We start from the raw sequence: 16,533 nt of genomic DNA, 5'->3' as shown, positions 1-16,533 counted from the left end.
CTACTCGGGAGGCTGAGGCAGGAGAATGGCGTGAACCTGGGAGGCGGATCTTGCAGTGAGCCGAGATTGCGCCACTGCACCCCAGCCTGGGCAACAGAGCGAGAGTCCATCTCAAAAAAACAACAACAACAAAAAAAGCCAACACTCATTTGTGATTTAAAAGTAAACTAACAGCAAACTAGGAATAGAGGGAAATTTTTTCATCTAACAAAATATCAAACAAAAAAACCTACAGCTGACATCATACTTAATGGTGAGATATTAGACACTTTCCCACTAAGATAAGGAGCAATGCAAGGACGTCTCCTCTCACCACTCCTATTTCAATATCATACAGGAAGTTCTAACTAATACAATAAAATAAGAAAAAAAGGTATGCTGATTGGGAAGGAAGAAATAAAACTGTCTTTGTTCATATATGACATAAACATCAACTTAGAAAATCTAAAAAGAATTGAAGAACCCTTGGAACTAACAAGTAATTGTAGCATGGTTGCAACATACAAGGTTAATGCACAAAAGCCAACAATTTTCCTATACACCAGCAATGAACAAATGAAACTTGAAATTAAAGACATGATACTATTTGCATTAGCCCCCCCAGAAAATGAAGTACTTGGTATAAATCTAACAAAATATATATAAGATCAATATGAAAAAAACTACAAAACACTGATGAAGGAAATAAAAAAGGACTAAATAAATGAAAACACATTACATGTGCATGGATAGAAAGACTCAATATTGCCAAGATATCAGTTCTTACTAATTTGATCTACAGATGGAACACAATCCCTGTCAAAATCCCAGCAAGGTGTTTTGTGGAAATCAACAAACTGATTCTAAAGTTTCTATGGAGGCACAAAAGATCAAGAATAGTCAAATTACCATTGAAAGAAAAAGAACAAAGTCAGAAGACTAACACTACCCAACTTCAACATACTGCAAGTCTGTAGTAATCAAGGCAATATGATATAGGAGAAAGAATAATCAAATGGATCAATGAAATAGAATAAGGAGCCCAGAAACTGACAAACATAAATCTAGTCAACTGATCTCTGACAAAGGAGCAAAAGCAATACAGTAGAGAAAAGAAAGACTTCAACAATTGGTGCTAGCTAGACATCAAAATGCAGGGAAAAAAAAAAAAGAATCTAGACACAAACCTATCACCCTTCAAAAAGTTAATCCAGAATGGGTCATAGGCCTAAATGTAAAATGCAAAGATAAAAAACTCCTAGAAGATAACTCAGAAAAAAAAAAAAAAAAACCTGGATGACCTTGGGTATTGCATAGACTTTTTTAGATACAATACCGAAGGCACAATCTATGAAAGAAATAATTAAGAAGCTGGGCCTCATAAAATTAAAACATTCTCTGTGAAAAGCACTGTCAAGAGAATAAAAATATAAGCCACAGAATGGAAGAAAATATTTGCAAAAGACACATCGGATATGTGACTGTTATTCAAAATATGAAGAGAAAACTTAAAATTCAACAAGAAAACAAACAACTTGATTTTAAAATGGGCAAAAGACTTTAAAAGGCCCCTCACCAAAAAAAATACATAGATGGAAAATAAGTATATGAAATATGCCTCACATATGTCATCAGTAAAATGCAAATTAAAAGAGCAATGAAATACCACTACACACCTATGAGAATGGCCAAAATCCAAAACACTGAAAACAAAAAATGTTGGCTTGGATGTGGAGCAACAGGGACTCTCATTCACTGCTGGTGGGAATGCAAACTGGTACAGCCACTTTCGAAGATGTTTTATCAGTTTCTAACAAAACTAAGCATACTCTTATGACATGATACAGCAACCACAATCCTTGGTATTTATTCAAAATAGGTGAAAATTTATGTCCACACAAAAACCTGCAGAAGGATGTTTATAGCAGCTTTATTTGTAATTACCAAACTTGGAAGCAACCAGGATGTTCTTCAGTAGTTGAGTGGATAAATAACTATGGTACATTCAGACAATGGAATATTATTTAGCACTAAAAAGAAATAAGCTATCAAGCCATAGAAAAATGCGGAGAAACATTAAATGCATATTACTAAGTGAAAGAAACCAATCTGAAAAGGCTACATACTATATGATTCCAATAAAATGACATTCTGGAAAAGAAAAATCTAGGAAAACTAATAATATCAGTGGTTGCCAAGGGTTAGTGGAGAGAGAAGGATGAACTGATGGAGCACAGAGAATTTTTAGAGTAATGAAAATACTCTCTGTATATCTGGTGTGTGATGTTAAAATTGGGAAAGATTGTGCCTCTGTAAGATGAGTGGATATATGGAAAATCTCTGTACTTTCTACTTTCCAAAGTTTCTGTGAACCTGAAGCCCCTCTAAAAAAATAAAGTCTATTTTTAAAATTAGATAAATAAAACAAGTTTTTATGATCCCTGTATATTCACAGACACAGGAATTACAGCATAATTATCTTTCCTTTGAGAACCAGGTTAATGTATTTATCAGAAAATTTAACACCCGCTGAAAAGTACCCAATTATAACAATATATATTTAGGTCATTAGCAATTTAATTCCACTCAAAATGTCTTCTGTAACTAATTATGGCTGCTGAATTTAATGACTTAATTCAGCTCTCAACTGAAGCTAGATGCAACAGAGTCTGGCACATGGTAGTGACCCAAAAAATGTCAGTAAATTAATGAGTGATGCAAAAAAGTGTCCAAGAAATGTGATTCAGGGAAACATGTGGTTACTTACTCCATGTCCAGAACACTGTTGTGAACAGACATGTGCTGAAGCCTTAATTATCCTTGATTCTACACATTCACGATTTACACAAACCTAAAGAAAAACACATACAAAAAAAGTTCCAATGTCAGAGGGGTACAGTCATCATAACATTACAGTAAATCATTATATAATATAAAAGCATAGCCATTCAATGATACAAATTTTCCTCTAAGTACTGCTTTTGCTGCATTCTCGAAGGGTTTTTTTTTTTTGCGAGAAAAGACATTTGTGATTTATTTGCATTTTAAATTGATATTATTACTACTATGTTTCTTCATGTAGTTCTAAAGCAGAATAATTAAAACAATAACAAAAAACCCAGTGTTTAAAAAATAAGATAGTTTTAGCAAACATCTAAATAAGGATATTATATTGTTTGCTTAGGCTGACATCACAAAGTACCATAGCTTAAGTGGCTTCAACAATAGTGATTTATTTTCTAACAGTTCTAGAAGCTGGAAGTCCAAGATCAAGGTGTCTGCAGGGTTGGTTTCTCCTGAGGCCTCTCTTCTAGACTTGCCTTCTCCCTATGTCCTCACATGGCCTTTGCTCTACGTGCACAAGCCCCTGGTGTCTCTTTGTGTATCCAAATCTATTTTTTATAAGGATGCAAGTCAGATTGGAACAAGGCCGCAGTTTCATTTAACCTTAACTACTTCTTCTTTTTTTAATTTTTATTTCAATAGATTTTGGGGAACAGGTGGTGTTTGGTTACACGAATAAGATTTTTAGTAGTGATTTCTGAGATTTTGGTGCAGCCATCATCCTAGCAGTGCACACTGTACCCAGTGTGTAGCCTTTCATTCCTTACCCCCTCCCACCCTTCCCCCCAAGTCCCCAAAGTCTATTGTATCATTCTCATGCCTTTGCGTCTTCAGAGATTAGCTCCCACTTGTGAGTGAGAACATATGATGTTACGTTTTCCATTTCTGAGTTACTTCACTTAGAATAATGGACTCCAACTCCATCCAGGTTGCTGTAAATGTCATTATTTTGTTCCTTTTTAAGGCTGAGTAGGAGTCCATGGTATTTATATACCACATTTTCTTAGCCACTGTGGGTTGTCGTTTACTCTGCTGATTATATTTTTGCTATGCAGAAACTTTTTAGTTTAATTAAGTCCCATCTATTTATCTTTGTTTTTATTGCATTTGCTTTTGGGTTCTTGTTCATCAACTCTTTACCTAAGACAATATCTAGAAGGGTTTTTCCAATGTTATCTTCTAGGATTTTTATGGCTTCAAGTGTTATATTTAAGTCTTTGATACATCTTTTTTTTATTATTCTTTAAGTTTTAGGGCACATGTGCACAACGTGCAGGTTTGTTACATATGTATACATGTGCCATGTTGGTGTGCTGCACCCATTAACTTATCATTTAACATTAGGTATATCTCCTAATGCTATCCCTGCCCACTCCCCACACCCCACAACAGGCCCCGGTGTGTGATGTTCCCCTGCCTGGTCTTTGACACATCTTGAGTTGATGTTTGTATAAGGTGAGAGATGAGGATCCAGTTTCATTTTTCTACATGTGGCTTGCCAGTTATCCCACCACCATTTGTTGAATAGGGTGTCCTTTCCCCACTTTATGTTTTTGTTTGCTTTGTCAAAGATCAGTTATCAGTTGACTGTAAGTACCTGGCTTTATTTCTGGGAGCTGTATTCTGTTCCATTGGTCTATGTGTCTATTTTTACAGTGGTACCATGCTGTTCTGGTGATTATAGCCTGGTAGCATAGTTTGAAGTCAGGTAATGTGATGCTTCCAGATTTGTTTTTTGGGTTTTCTTACTTTGTTTTGTTTTTTGGTTTTTTTTGCTTAGTCTTGGTTTGCCCATGCAGCTCTTTTTCAGTTCCACATGAATTTTAGGATGGTTTTTTCCAGTTCTGTGAAGAATGATGATGGTATTTTGATGGGAATTATATTGAATTTATATATTGCTTTTGACAGTATGGTCATTTCCACAGTATTGATTCTACCCATCCATGAGCATGGTATGTGTTTTCATTTGTTTGTGTCATCTATAATTTCTTTCAGCAATGTTTCACAGTTTTCCTTTGTTAGGTATATTCCTAAGTATATTGGGGGGTTTTGTTGCACCTACTGTAAAAGGGGTTGAATTCTTGATTTGATTCTCAGCTTGGTCACTGTTGGTGTATAGCAGTGCTACTGATTTGTGTACATTACTTTTGTATCCTGAAACTTTACTGAATTCATTTATCAAATCTTGGAGCTTTTTAGATGAGTCTTTAGGGTTTCCAAGGTATATGATCATATCATTGGCAAGCAGTGACAGTTTGACTTCCTCATCATCAATTTCAATACTCTCTCTTTCTTTCTTTCTCTTGTTTGATTGCTCTGGCTAGGACCTCCAGTACTATGTTGAATAGAAGTGATGAAAATGGGCATCCTTATCTTCTTCCTGTTCTCAGGGAAAATGCTTTCAACTTTTCCCTATTCACTACAAAGTTGTCTGTGGCTTTGCCATATACGGCCTTTATTACCTTAAGGTATGTCCCTTCTATGCCAATTTTTCTGAGGGTTTTAATCATAAAGGGATGTTGGATTTTGTCAAATGCTTTTTCTGTGTCTGTTGAAATGATCATATGATTTTTGTTTTAAATTCTGCTTATGTGTTGTATTACATTTATTTACTTGTATATGCTAAACTTGCATCTCTGGTATGATACCAACTTGATCATGGTGGAATATCTTTTTGATATGCTGTTGTATTCAGTTAGCTAGTATTTAGGTGAGAAAATTTGCATTTTTGTTTACCAGAGATATTGGTCTGTAGTTTTCCTTTTTTTGTTCTTTCCTTTCCTGGTTTTGATATTAGGGTGATATTGCTTTCATAGAACAATTTAGGAAAAATTCCCTCTTTCTCTATCTTTTGAAATATTTTCAGTAGGATTGGTACCAGTTCTTTTATTAATCTCTGACAGAATTCAGGTACGAATCCATCCAATTCTGGACTTTTTTTCATTGGTAATGGTTTTTATTACCATTTCAATCTCACTGCTTGTTATTAGTCTGTTCAGAGTTTCTATTTCTTCCTGATTTTATTTAGGAGGGTTGTATATTTCCAGGAATTTATTTATCTCCCCTAGGTTATCTATTTTGTGTTCATAAAGGTGTTCATAGTAGCCTTCAATGATCTTTTGTGTTTCTATGCTATAGGTTGTAATATCTCCCATTTCATTTCTAATTGAGCTTATTTAGACCTTTCTCTTCTTTTCTTGGTTAATATCACTAATGGTCTATCCGTTTTGTTTATCTTTTCAAATAACCAGCTTTTGTTTCATCTATTTTTCCTTTGATTGTTTCCATTTTATTAACTTCTGCTCTGATCTTTGTTACTTATTTTCTTCCGCTGGATTTGGGTTTGGTGTGTTCCTGTTTCTCTAGTTCCTTGAGGTATGACTGTTATGGTTTGACTGTGTTCCCAGCCAAATTTCATTCTGAATTCCCACATATTGTGAGAGGGAACCAGTGGGAGGTAATTGAATCATAGAGGCAGGTCTTTCCTGTGCCGTTCTTGTGATAGGGAATAAATCTCATGAGATCTGATGGTTTTCTAAAAGGGAGATTCACTGCACAAGCTCTCTTCTCTTGTCTGCTAATATGTACCTTTCACCTTCCACCATGATTGTGAGGATTTCCCAGCCATGTGGAACTGTAAGTCCATTAGACTTCTTTCTTTTGTAAATTGCCCAGTCTCAGGTATGTCTTTATCAGCAGCATGAAAAAAACTAATACAGTAAATTGGTACCAGTAAAGTGGGGTGCTGCTGAAAAGAAACCCAAAAATGTGAAAGTGACTTTGGAACTGGGTAACAGGCAAAGGATGGAAGAGTTTGGAGGGCTCAGAAGAAAACAGGAACATGTGGGAAAGTTTGGAACATCCTAGAGACTTGTCAAATGGTTTGGACCAAAATGCTGATAATGATATGAACAATACAATCCAGGCTAAGGTGGTCTCAGATGGAGATCAGGAACTTGTTGGGAACTGGAGCAAATGTGGCTCTTATTATGTTTTAGCAGAGCCTGGCAGCATTTTGTCCCTGCCCTAGAGATTTGTGGAATTTTTGAACTTGAGAGAGATGATTTAGAGTATCTGGTGGAAGAAATTTCTAAGCAGCAAAGCATTCAAGAGGTGACTTGGGTGCTATTAAAAGCATTCAGTTTTAAAAGGGAAACAGATCACAAAAGTTTGGAAAATTTGCAGCCTGATAGCACAATAGAAAAGAAAATCCCGTTTTCTGAAGAGAAATTCAAGCCAGCTACAGAAACTTACATGAGTAATGGGGACCCAAATGTTAATCACCGAGACAATGGGGAAATTGTCTCCAGGGCATGTCAGAGGCCTTGCTGGCAGCCTCTCCAGTCACAGGCCTGGAGGTTTAAGAGGGAAAAAATGACTTTGTGGGCCAGGGCCAGGGTCCCTCTGCTGTGTGCAGTCTAGGGACTTGGTGCCCTGCATCCAGCCACTCAAGCTGTGACTGAAAGGGACCAAGGTACAGCTGAGGCTGTGGCTTCAGAGGGTGGAAGCCCAAGCCTTGGCAGCTTCCATGTGGTGTTGAGGCTGTGGATGCACAGAAGCCAAGAATCAAGATCTGGGAACCTCTGCCTAGATTTCAAGGATGTATGAGTGTCCAGGTAGAAGTTTGCTGCAGGAGTGGGGCCCTCATGCAGCACCTCTGCTAGAGCAGTATGGAAGGGAAATGTGAGGTTGGAGCCCCCACACAGAGTCCCTACTGAGGCAATGCCTAGTGTAGTTATGAGAAGAGGGCCACCATCCTCCAGACCCCAGAATGGTAGATCCACCTACAGCTTACACTGTTTGCTTGGAAAAGCTGCAGACATTCAGTGCCGGCCTGTGAAAGCAGCCAGGAGGCTACGCCCTGCAGGAGCAGAGCTGCTCAAGGCTGTGGGAGCCCACCTCTTGCATCAGCATGACCTGGATGTGAGACATGGAGTCAAAGGAGATCATTTTGGAGCTTTAAGATTTCACTGCCCTGCTGGATTTTAGACTTGCATGGGACCTGTAGCCCCTTTGTTTTGGCCAATTTCTCCCATTTGGAATGGCTGTATTTATCAATACCTATACCCCTATTGTATCTAGGAAGTAACTAACTTGCTTCTGATTTTATAGGCTCATAGGTGGAAGGGACTTGCCTTGTCTTGGATAGACTTTGGATTATAGACTTTTGAGTTTATGTTGAAATGAGTTAAGACTTCGGGGGACTGTTAGGAAGGCATGATTGGTTTTGAAAGGTGAGGACATGAGATTTGGGCTAAATGATATGGTTAGGCTGTATCCCCACCCAAATCTCATCTTGAATTCCCATGTGTTGGAAGGTAATTGAATCATGAGGGCAGATCTTTCCTGTGCTGTTCTCATGACAGTGAATAAGTCTCACAAGATCTGATGGTTTTACAAAGGGGAGTTTCCCTGCACAAGCTCTCTTCGCCTGTCTGCCTCCATGTGAGACATGCCTTTCACCTTCTGCCATGATTGTGAGGCCTCCCCAGCCAGGCGGAATTTTAAGTTCATTAAACCTCTTTCTTTCGTAAATTGCCCAGTCTCAGGTATGTCTTTATGAGCAACATAACAGCAGACTAATACAATGACAATGACCTTAGGTTGTCTATTTGTGCTCTTTCAGACTTTTTGATGTAGGCATTTAATGCTATAAACTTTCCTTTTAGCACTGCTTTTGCTGTATCCCAGAGGATTGGATGGGTTCTGTCACTATTATCATTCAGTTCAAAGAAGTTTTTAGTTTCCATTGATTTCACTGTTTACCAAAAGATCATTCAGGAGCAGACTACTTAATTTCCACATATTTGGATGGTTTTGAGGGTTTCTTTTGGAGTTATTTCCAAATTTATTGTGCTGTGGTCTGAGAGAGTACTTGATATGATTTCAATTTTCTTAAGTTTATTGAGGCTTATTTTGTGGTCTATCATATGGTCAATCTTGGAATATGTTCCATGTGCTGATGAATAAAAATATATACTCTGCATTTTGGGGCAGAATGTTCTGTAAATATCTGTTAAGTCTATTTCTTCTAGGGTATAGTTTAAGTACCATGTTTCTTTGTTGACTTTCTGTCTTGATGACCTGTCCAGTGCTGTCATGAAGTATTGAAATCCCGCACTATTATTGTGTTTCCATCTATCTCATTTCTTAGGTCTATCAAGAATTGTTTTATAAATTTGGGAGCTCTAGTGTTAGGTGTATATGTATTTAGAATTGTGATTTTTTTTCCTGTTGGACTAGTCCCTTTATCATTATATAATGCCCCTCTTTGTCTTTTTTAAGAGTTTTTGCTTTAAAATCTGTTTTGTCTAATATAAGAATAGGTACTCCTGCTCACTTTACATGTTCATTTGCATGGAATATCTTTTTCCACCCCTCTACCTTAAGTTTATGTGAATCCTTATGTGTTAGGTGAGTCTTTTAAAGACAGCAGATACCTGTTTGGTGAATTATTATCCATTCTGCCATTCTGAATCTTTTAAGTGAAGAATTTAGGCCATTTATTTTCAATGTTAGTATTGAGATGTGAGGTACTATTCTATTTATCATGCTGGTTGTTGCCTGAATATCTTGATTATTTTTTTCATTGTGTTATTGTTTTAGAGACCCTGTGAAATTTATGCTTTAAGGAGGTTCTCTTTTGGTGTATTTCAAGGTTTTGTTTCAAGATGTAGAACTCCTTTTAGCAGTTTTTGTAGCGCTGCCTTGGTAGTAGCAAATTTTTTCAGCTTTTGTTAGTCTGAAAAAGACTTTATCTTTCCCTCATTTATGAAGCTTAGTTTCACTGCACACAAAATTCCTAGCTGATAATTGTTTTGTTTAAAGAGACTAAAGATAGGATCCCCATCCCTTCTAGCTTGTACAGTTTCTGCTGAGAAATCTGCTGTTAGTCTGATAGGTTTTCCTTTATACGTTACCTGGTGCTTTTGCCTCACAGCTCTTAAGATTCTTTCCTTCATCTTTACTTTAGATAACCGATGACCGTGTGCCTAGATGATGATCTTCTTGTGATAAATTTTCCAGGTGTTCTTCGAGGTGCTTGTATTTGGAAGTCAAGATCTCTAGCAAGGCCAGGAAAGTTCTCCTTGATTATTCCCTCAAATAAGTTTTCCAAACTTTAGGATTTCTCTTCTTCCTCAGGAATACAAATTATTCTTAGGTTTGGTTATTTAACATAACCCCAAACTTCATGGAGGCTTTGTTCATTTTTTTATTCTTTTTTTTTTTTTTTTTTTTTTTTGTCTGTGTCAGATTGGGTTAATTCTAAAGCTTGTCTTAAAGCTCTTAAATTCTTCTACTTGTTCAATTCTATTGTTGAAACTTTCCAGTGTATTTTGCATTTCTCTAAGTGTCTCTTTTATTTCTAGAAGTTGTGATTTTTTTTATTTATGATATCATTTCTCTGGAGATTTTTTGTCCATATTCTGTACTTTTAAAAATTTCTTTAGGTAGTTTTTCACCTTTCTCTGGTGCCTCCTTGAGTAGCTTAATAATCAAATTCCTGAATTCCTTTTCTGGCAGTTCAGAAATTTCTCCTTGGTTTGGATCCATTGCTGGTAAGCTAGTGTGATCTTTTGGGAGTGTTATAGAACCATGTTTTTGTCACATTACCAGAATTGTTTTTCTGGTTCCTTCTTATTTGGGTAGACTATGTTAGAGGAAAGATCTGGGAATCAAGTGCTGCTGTTCAGACTCTTTTGTCCCACAGGGTAATCCTTTGATGTTGTGCTCTATCCCTTCCCTTAGGGATGGGGCTTCCCGAGAGCCCGACTGCAGTGATCGTTACTGCTCTTCTGGGTCTAGCCACCCAGTGCAGCTACTGGGCTTTGGGTTGGTACTTGGGAATGTTTGCAAAGAATCCTGCGATGTGGTCCATCTTTAGGTCTCTCAGCCATTGATACTAGCACCTGCTCTGGTGGAAGTAGCAGGGGAGTGAAGTGGATTCTGTGAGAGCCCTTGGTTCTAGTTTTGTTTACTGCACTGGTTTTCTCCAAGGCTGGTTATGCTAACAATGAAGTTGTAATGTGGACAGACTCAGGACATCTGGTTAGCCAGAATGTTGTAGGCAGTGGAATTAGCTGTTGTTTTTTCCTTCCTTGGAGCAGGGTTGTTCTGTTATGAATTGCTGTAATGCCTTGAGTTGGCTGGCCTCCAGCCAAGAGATAGCACTTTCAAGACAGCATCAGCTGCAGTAGTATAGGGGGGATACAAGCTTGCCCTAAGGTCACCCAGGTAAGTATTCAAGTTTTTCAGGTGATATGTGGGCCCTAGAGCTCCCATGAGTTACTATCATTTTTGTCTTCGGCTACCAGGGCAGGTAGAGAAAGACCATCAGGTGAGGGCAGAGTTGGGCATGTCTGAGCTCGAACTCTCCTTGGATAGGGCTTGCTACGGCCATTGTGGTGGATTGGGGGAGGTGGTTCTCAGGCCAATGGAGTTACCTTCCAAGGGGGATCATGGCTGCCTCTGCTGCTTCATACAGGTCACCAGGGAAGTCGGGGAAAGCCGGCAGTGACAGGTCTCACCCAGCTCCTATGCAGCCAGTAAGGCCAGTGTCACTCCCACCATGCTCCCCAAATAGCCAACAGAGCCCAGTGTATATCCAGGCCTCTGGTGCACAGGGCTGAGACCTTGCTCCATGCTACAAGCCTCCCCACTGAGAAAGCAAGCAGAGCTCTCAGGCCTTGCTCCTACCTGCCTGCTATGGCTTCTGTGCTCATATTTGCACCTCTTGTTCACCCCACCACATTCTGCCCAGGAAAATTCACACTAAATCGAAATTTTTACAAGGTTGAGCTGGAAGTCTCCTTATCCTTGTGGCCCTTCCCCAATTCCACTGGCTATCCTCCCCAGGGACCGCTATGAGATTAAATCAGAAATGGCTTCCCTGAGAACTAGGAGTGCCTACACGGCTCTTCCCGCTGCTTCTTCTACTTTTATGGTTTGCTCGGCTCTCTAAATTCATTTCAGCTCTAGGTAAGGTTAAATTCTTCTCCTGTGATCTGGATTTTCAGGTTCTCCAGTAAGGATGTGTGTCCAGAGCCAGACTTTCCCCTACTCACATATTGGGCATTTACAGTTTTATGGGTGTTTCGCGAAGTTTACAGTGGCAAGCTGCTTCTTTTGAAGGGTCTGTGAATTCTTTAAGTTTTCCCGGTATGTTCCTGCAGTGGTTCTTGGAGCAAAAGTTCATAATGTGAGTCTTCACACGCTGTCCATCCAAGTGGGAGCTGCAAGTTAGTCCTGCCTCCTATCTGCCATTTTTCTCCCTGTGTCCTCCACAAGTTTTGATAAGTTATATTTTCATTTTCACTTAGTTCAAAATATTTTAAATTTTTTCTTGAGAATTTTTCTTTGACCCATGCGTTATCTAGCCTCAAAGAGTATGGGGATTTTCCAGGTAACCATAATGTAAACTATGAATTTGGGGTGATAATGATATGTCAATATAAGCTCATCAATTATTACAAATGTACCACGCTGATGTGGGTTATGCATAGTGGTAGAGGTTTGGTGGGGGAGTAGGGGATAAAGAGTATATGAATACTTTTTTGTATTTTTCAATCACTTTTTGCTGTGAACCTAAAATGGCACTAAAATGTAAAGTAGTTTTTTTTAAATAATTTTTTTAATGATTCAGGGCAGAAAAGTGGAGGATATCAATAAAATAAGATTGGCTATTAAATAAATAATTATAATCAAAGAACCACTTTTCATTATAATACCATGAAATCTAACAAGACTATCCCTGAGTACACAGTTCAAAGAATATCTTGTATTAATTGTACATATAAAAGTTTTACATAGTAAAAAATTAACTCCATCTAATAATGACATATATTGTTTTCATAAAATATGAACTATCATTAGAGTCTCATAAGTATTTAATGAAGATAATAGAAATTTTTGTTAAAATGTACCAGAGGTGTCTATCATTATATTATGCAATGTATAAAAAATTCTGACATAATTCTTCTAACTTTAAAGTATAATAATCAGAGGGCTGAAGATATATTCCCAACTCCATTATTTATGGCAATCTCAATTTCCTTAAGTTGCAGTTTTTACACGAGTACAATAATACTTTTTTAAAAAATGTTATTTTAGAAAAAGCAAATAACATTAGAGATTGTTTTTAGTTTAAAATGAGATGACATATGTGAAAATCATTTCCTGTTAAACATTAAAGCACAGCATAACCTTCTTCAAACAAATGGCATCATAAACCTCTTCTAAATACAAACAGCCTAACCCTTTTAAACTTTTAATATGTTGAGTCTTCTCGCTGGTCCTTGGCCATGATGATGTGTCTAACAAGTCTTTTTGGAATATAGTATCTATTGTCTGCCTGGCTCAATTGAAATTGAGATAGATTCCCCACTGAATAAGGACACTAACTTACAGAAACAATACTAAGAATGTTTCATCATATATAATTTATACTATCATTAAAAACTACCTGGTAAAATTTGTTTTTACACATTATTTCTGAGAAGAATTGTCTGGGTTATTAAAAAGATTATATTTTTATTAAATTACTTATCAAATCATCTCAAAGAATTTATTGGTTATGTTGCATTTTTTAGGTTTTTTCTTTTCTGCTCCATGACCTAAATATATCTGCTGAGCTCTCTGGCCTAAACCTCCATCAAGAGGGCACTTATGACTCGAAGGCATGAAAATAAATCAATATTAATGAGTCTATATACTTTACCTACAGTAAACTTTATACTATAAAACCACTAAAAGTGGCTATTAAAATATACATTTCATATCTAAGGATACCAAGGCTTAATACTATTACATTATTTCTTAAAGATCATCTATCAAGTAAGTGGCAGAGTCAGAATTCAAATCTATGAACATCTATCTTTAAAGCCTACACTTTACACTTTTTATATTTCCCTATGAGCAAAGATCTGGTCAGGAATTAAATAAGATTTTATTTTAATTTCTAAATATTTATTTATTTATTCTATATATTCAAAGATTTATTATTTACAGATCCTGGGCAGGGAGAGCACACTGTACCAGGAGGGCAGTCCTCCATCCCCAGATCATAGGACACAGGAATGAAGAGTCAGACAGAGAGGGGTGGGGGGAAGGAGAGAAAGAACTAACAGTATACACATATATGGAAGAATAGGGTATGGATTGCTTTAGGTTTGCAGACAAATTCCTGAATGGTCCACTTAAGAAAAGCATGGGGAAGTTGAGAGCCCAGTCCCCCAGGAAGGAGAAATGCCTTTAAGTTCTTATCTCTGGCTGGCTTGAGCTATTTGGATGTTGTGTTCTACTTCCAATGCCTAAGCAGGAACCTTTGCTGTGTTATTCCCTCTAAATGAGATGTTAAAGTAAATTTATTTGCTCTGTCTTCTCCAGATTTGGGTTGGTTTCAAAGATGACAAATTATAATGATAACAATCGACAATAATAGCCAAACTACATTTAGTTATTACTATGTTCTGGGCATTGTGCTAAGCATTTATACTATTATCTCATTTAATCTTCACAATACCCTGTAGAGTAAATGCTATTATTATCCCTACTTTATGTACAGTTGAGATATCTCAGACTAGCTAGATAACTTGCAAAATGTTAAACAATATTTGATTCTATCTAAGCAGCCTGATCTAAGTTGTGCAGTTATTCATGGGGCCACAAAGAGATATATGTTACTAAGTGAGATTTCTTCTTTCTTCTCCCAGAAGAAAAGCAAGTTCCCATGCTATGAGGTTCTTAACTACAATATATTCCCAAGACTCTCTCCCAAGGAAAGCTCCAAATATTTGGAGTTTCCTTGCTCAGAACACTGAAATTCTAACAGGGGGTGGGAGGTGGTGGGGTGCGATCTTCCCATTTCCCACTTACTATTTGGAGACTAATTTAAGATTATTCATTTTGCCTCCAAACATTTAAGATTACCTAATACTAGAACTAAATTAAAATTTGATACTTAAATAAAAAGATGAAAACAATGAATAAAACTATATTTTTTAAATAGATTTTAATTTACCCTCCCAATATCACACTGAGAGCCATTTTTGACAGCCAGTGGATCTGGAACTGTTCGAGGCAATTTGTAGTCTACAGTTATGCATACAGAATCTCGTACGAAAGCATAAATCACATCACCATTTTCTTGACGGAAAGGCTTTCGAGTAGGGTAGGTACAAACTAATCTTCCACATATAAGATTCCTGAAAACATAAAAAATATATATGATTATTATACATTAGGAATTTATTAGGAATGCTTTGGATTTGCTTTCTGTGATGAAAAAAGAATGGTTTTCCTCTTATGGCAATGTACCTACAGAAAATGTTAATGTTTTCACGGTAACATTTAAAGTAAAAAGTAAAAAAGTATAAATCCATTGATCCTAGCTTAACTTTCAAAGGTACTGCCAGAGGCATTTGAACAAGAATGACTCTATCTTGAATAGAGGCTAGGTAAAATAAAGCTAAGACCTACTGGGCTGCATTCCCAGGAGGTTACGGCATTCTTAGTCACAGGATGAGACAGGAGGTTGGCATAAGATACAGGTCATAAGCTGATAAAACAGCATAAGATAAAGAAGCCAGTCAAATTTTACCAAAACCGAGATGGCGATGAAAGTAACCTCTGATCATCCTCATTGCTCACTATACTCTAATTATAATACATTAGCATGCTAAAAGATACCCCCACCAGCACCATGACAGTTTACAAATGCCACAGCAACATCAGGAAGTTACCCGATATGGTCTACAAAGGAGAAGAACCCTCAGTTCTGGCAATTGCCCACCCATTCCTGGAAAACTCATGAATAATCCACCTCTTGCTTGGCATATAATGAAGAAGTAATAATAAGTATAAGCAGCTGAGCAGTCCATGCTGCTGCTTTGCCTGTTGAGTAGTCATTCTCTTACTCCTTTACTTTCTTAATAAATTTGCTTTCACTTTACTGTATGGATTTGCCTCAAATTCTCTCTTCCACAAGATCCAAGAACCCTCTCTTGGAGTCCGTATTCAGACCCCTTTCTGGTAACAATACTAGCAATCTGTTATTTACTGGGCAGATTATATATTTACTGTCAATCAATTCACTACAGCATTTTATATCACTCCATAGAAGGAAAGAAAGATGAAAAAGTTGTAACTCGTACACTCTAAGGACTTTAATACTCTTACTATGGCTTATGATACTAATATGATTCAAATTCCATTAAAAATGTTACAAGTGAAATAAATCATTACAGAGGTTTAAGATTCTCTTAAAAGCTGTATGAAGTTTTCCTTAACTGTGAGGTTAGAGGACACATTCTAACTTCACAGTTAAGGAAAACTTCATAGACGAGACACCACCTGAGTCAAAGCTCAAAAATTTGTGAGCTTTCAACAGAAACAGTGAAGTATTTCTAAAGAAAAGTAACAGCATAAGCAAGTCAAGGAAGCATAAAACTTCATGGTATGTTTATGAGTCTACAAATTCCATGAGTGTATGAGTATGATTTGCTAACTAGGATTTAGCCCAGTGTCTGGCATATAGTAGGTTCCTAAGAGATGTTTTGTAAAAATAAACTCATGATCAAAATATCAAAAACCTGGCTCTTCAGATTCAGGAGGAATTGAACTGCATTTTATAGACACTGAGCAGTCTTCCTCTTAGGCAAGTAACCAAGTGGGATGGAAAGGAAAAATGAGCAGGAAGGGTACAGTGGGTAT

General features: G+C 37.1%; 1 protein-coding gene across 23 annotated transcripts in view; it reads right to left on the bottom strand.

Moving 5' to 3' along the window:
• Nucleotides 1-16,533, bottom strand: part of ADAM32 (ADAM metallopeptidase domain 32) — a 207,246-nt gene that overhangs the window by 42,101 nt on the left and 148,612 nt on the right. For all 23 annotated transcript variants that reach the window (XM_054499103.2, XM_063668672.1, XM_054499101.2 and 20 more), the window contains 2 exons: nt 14,843-15,026; nt 2,747-2,830 (listed from right to left, as the gene is read on the bottom strand). In XM_054499103.2, coding sequence (XP_054355078.2) covers nt 2,747-2,830; nt 14,843-15,026 — 268 coding nt within the window. The remainder of the gene's footprint in view (nt 1-2,746; nt 2,831-14,842; nt 15,027-16,533) is intronic.

This window comes from Pongo pygmaeus, chromosome 7, assembly GCF_028885625.2.
Source record: "Pongo pygmaeus isolate AG05252 chromosome 7, NHGRI_mPonPyg2-v2.0_pri, whole genome shotgun sequence".
Taxonomy (NCBI): Eukaryota; Metazoa; Chordata; class Mammalia; order Primates; family Hominidae; genus Pongo; species Pongo pygmaeus.
This window is presented reverse-complemented; position numbering and strand designations above follow the sequence as displayed.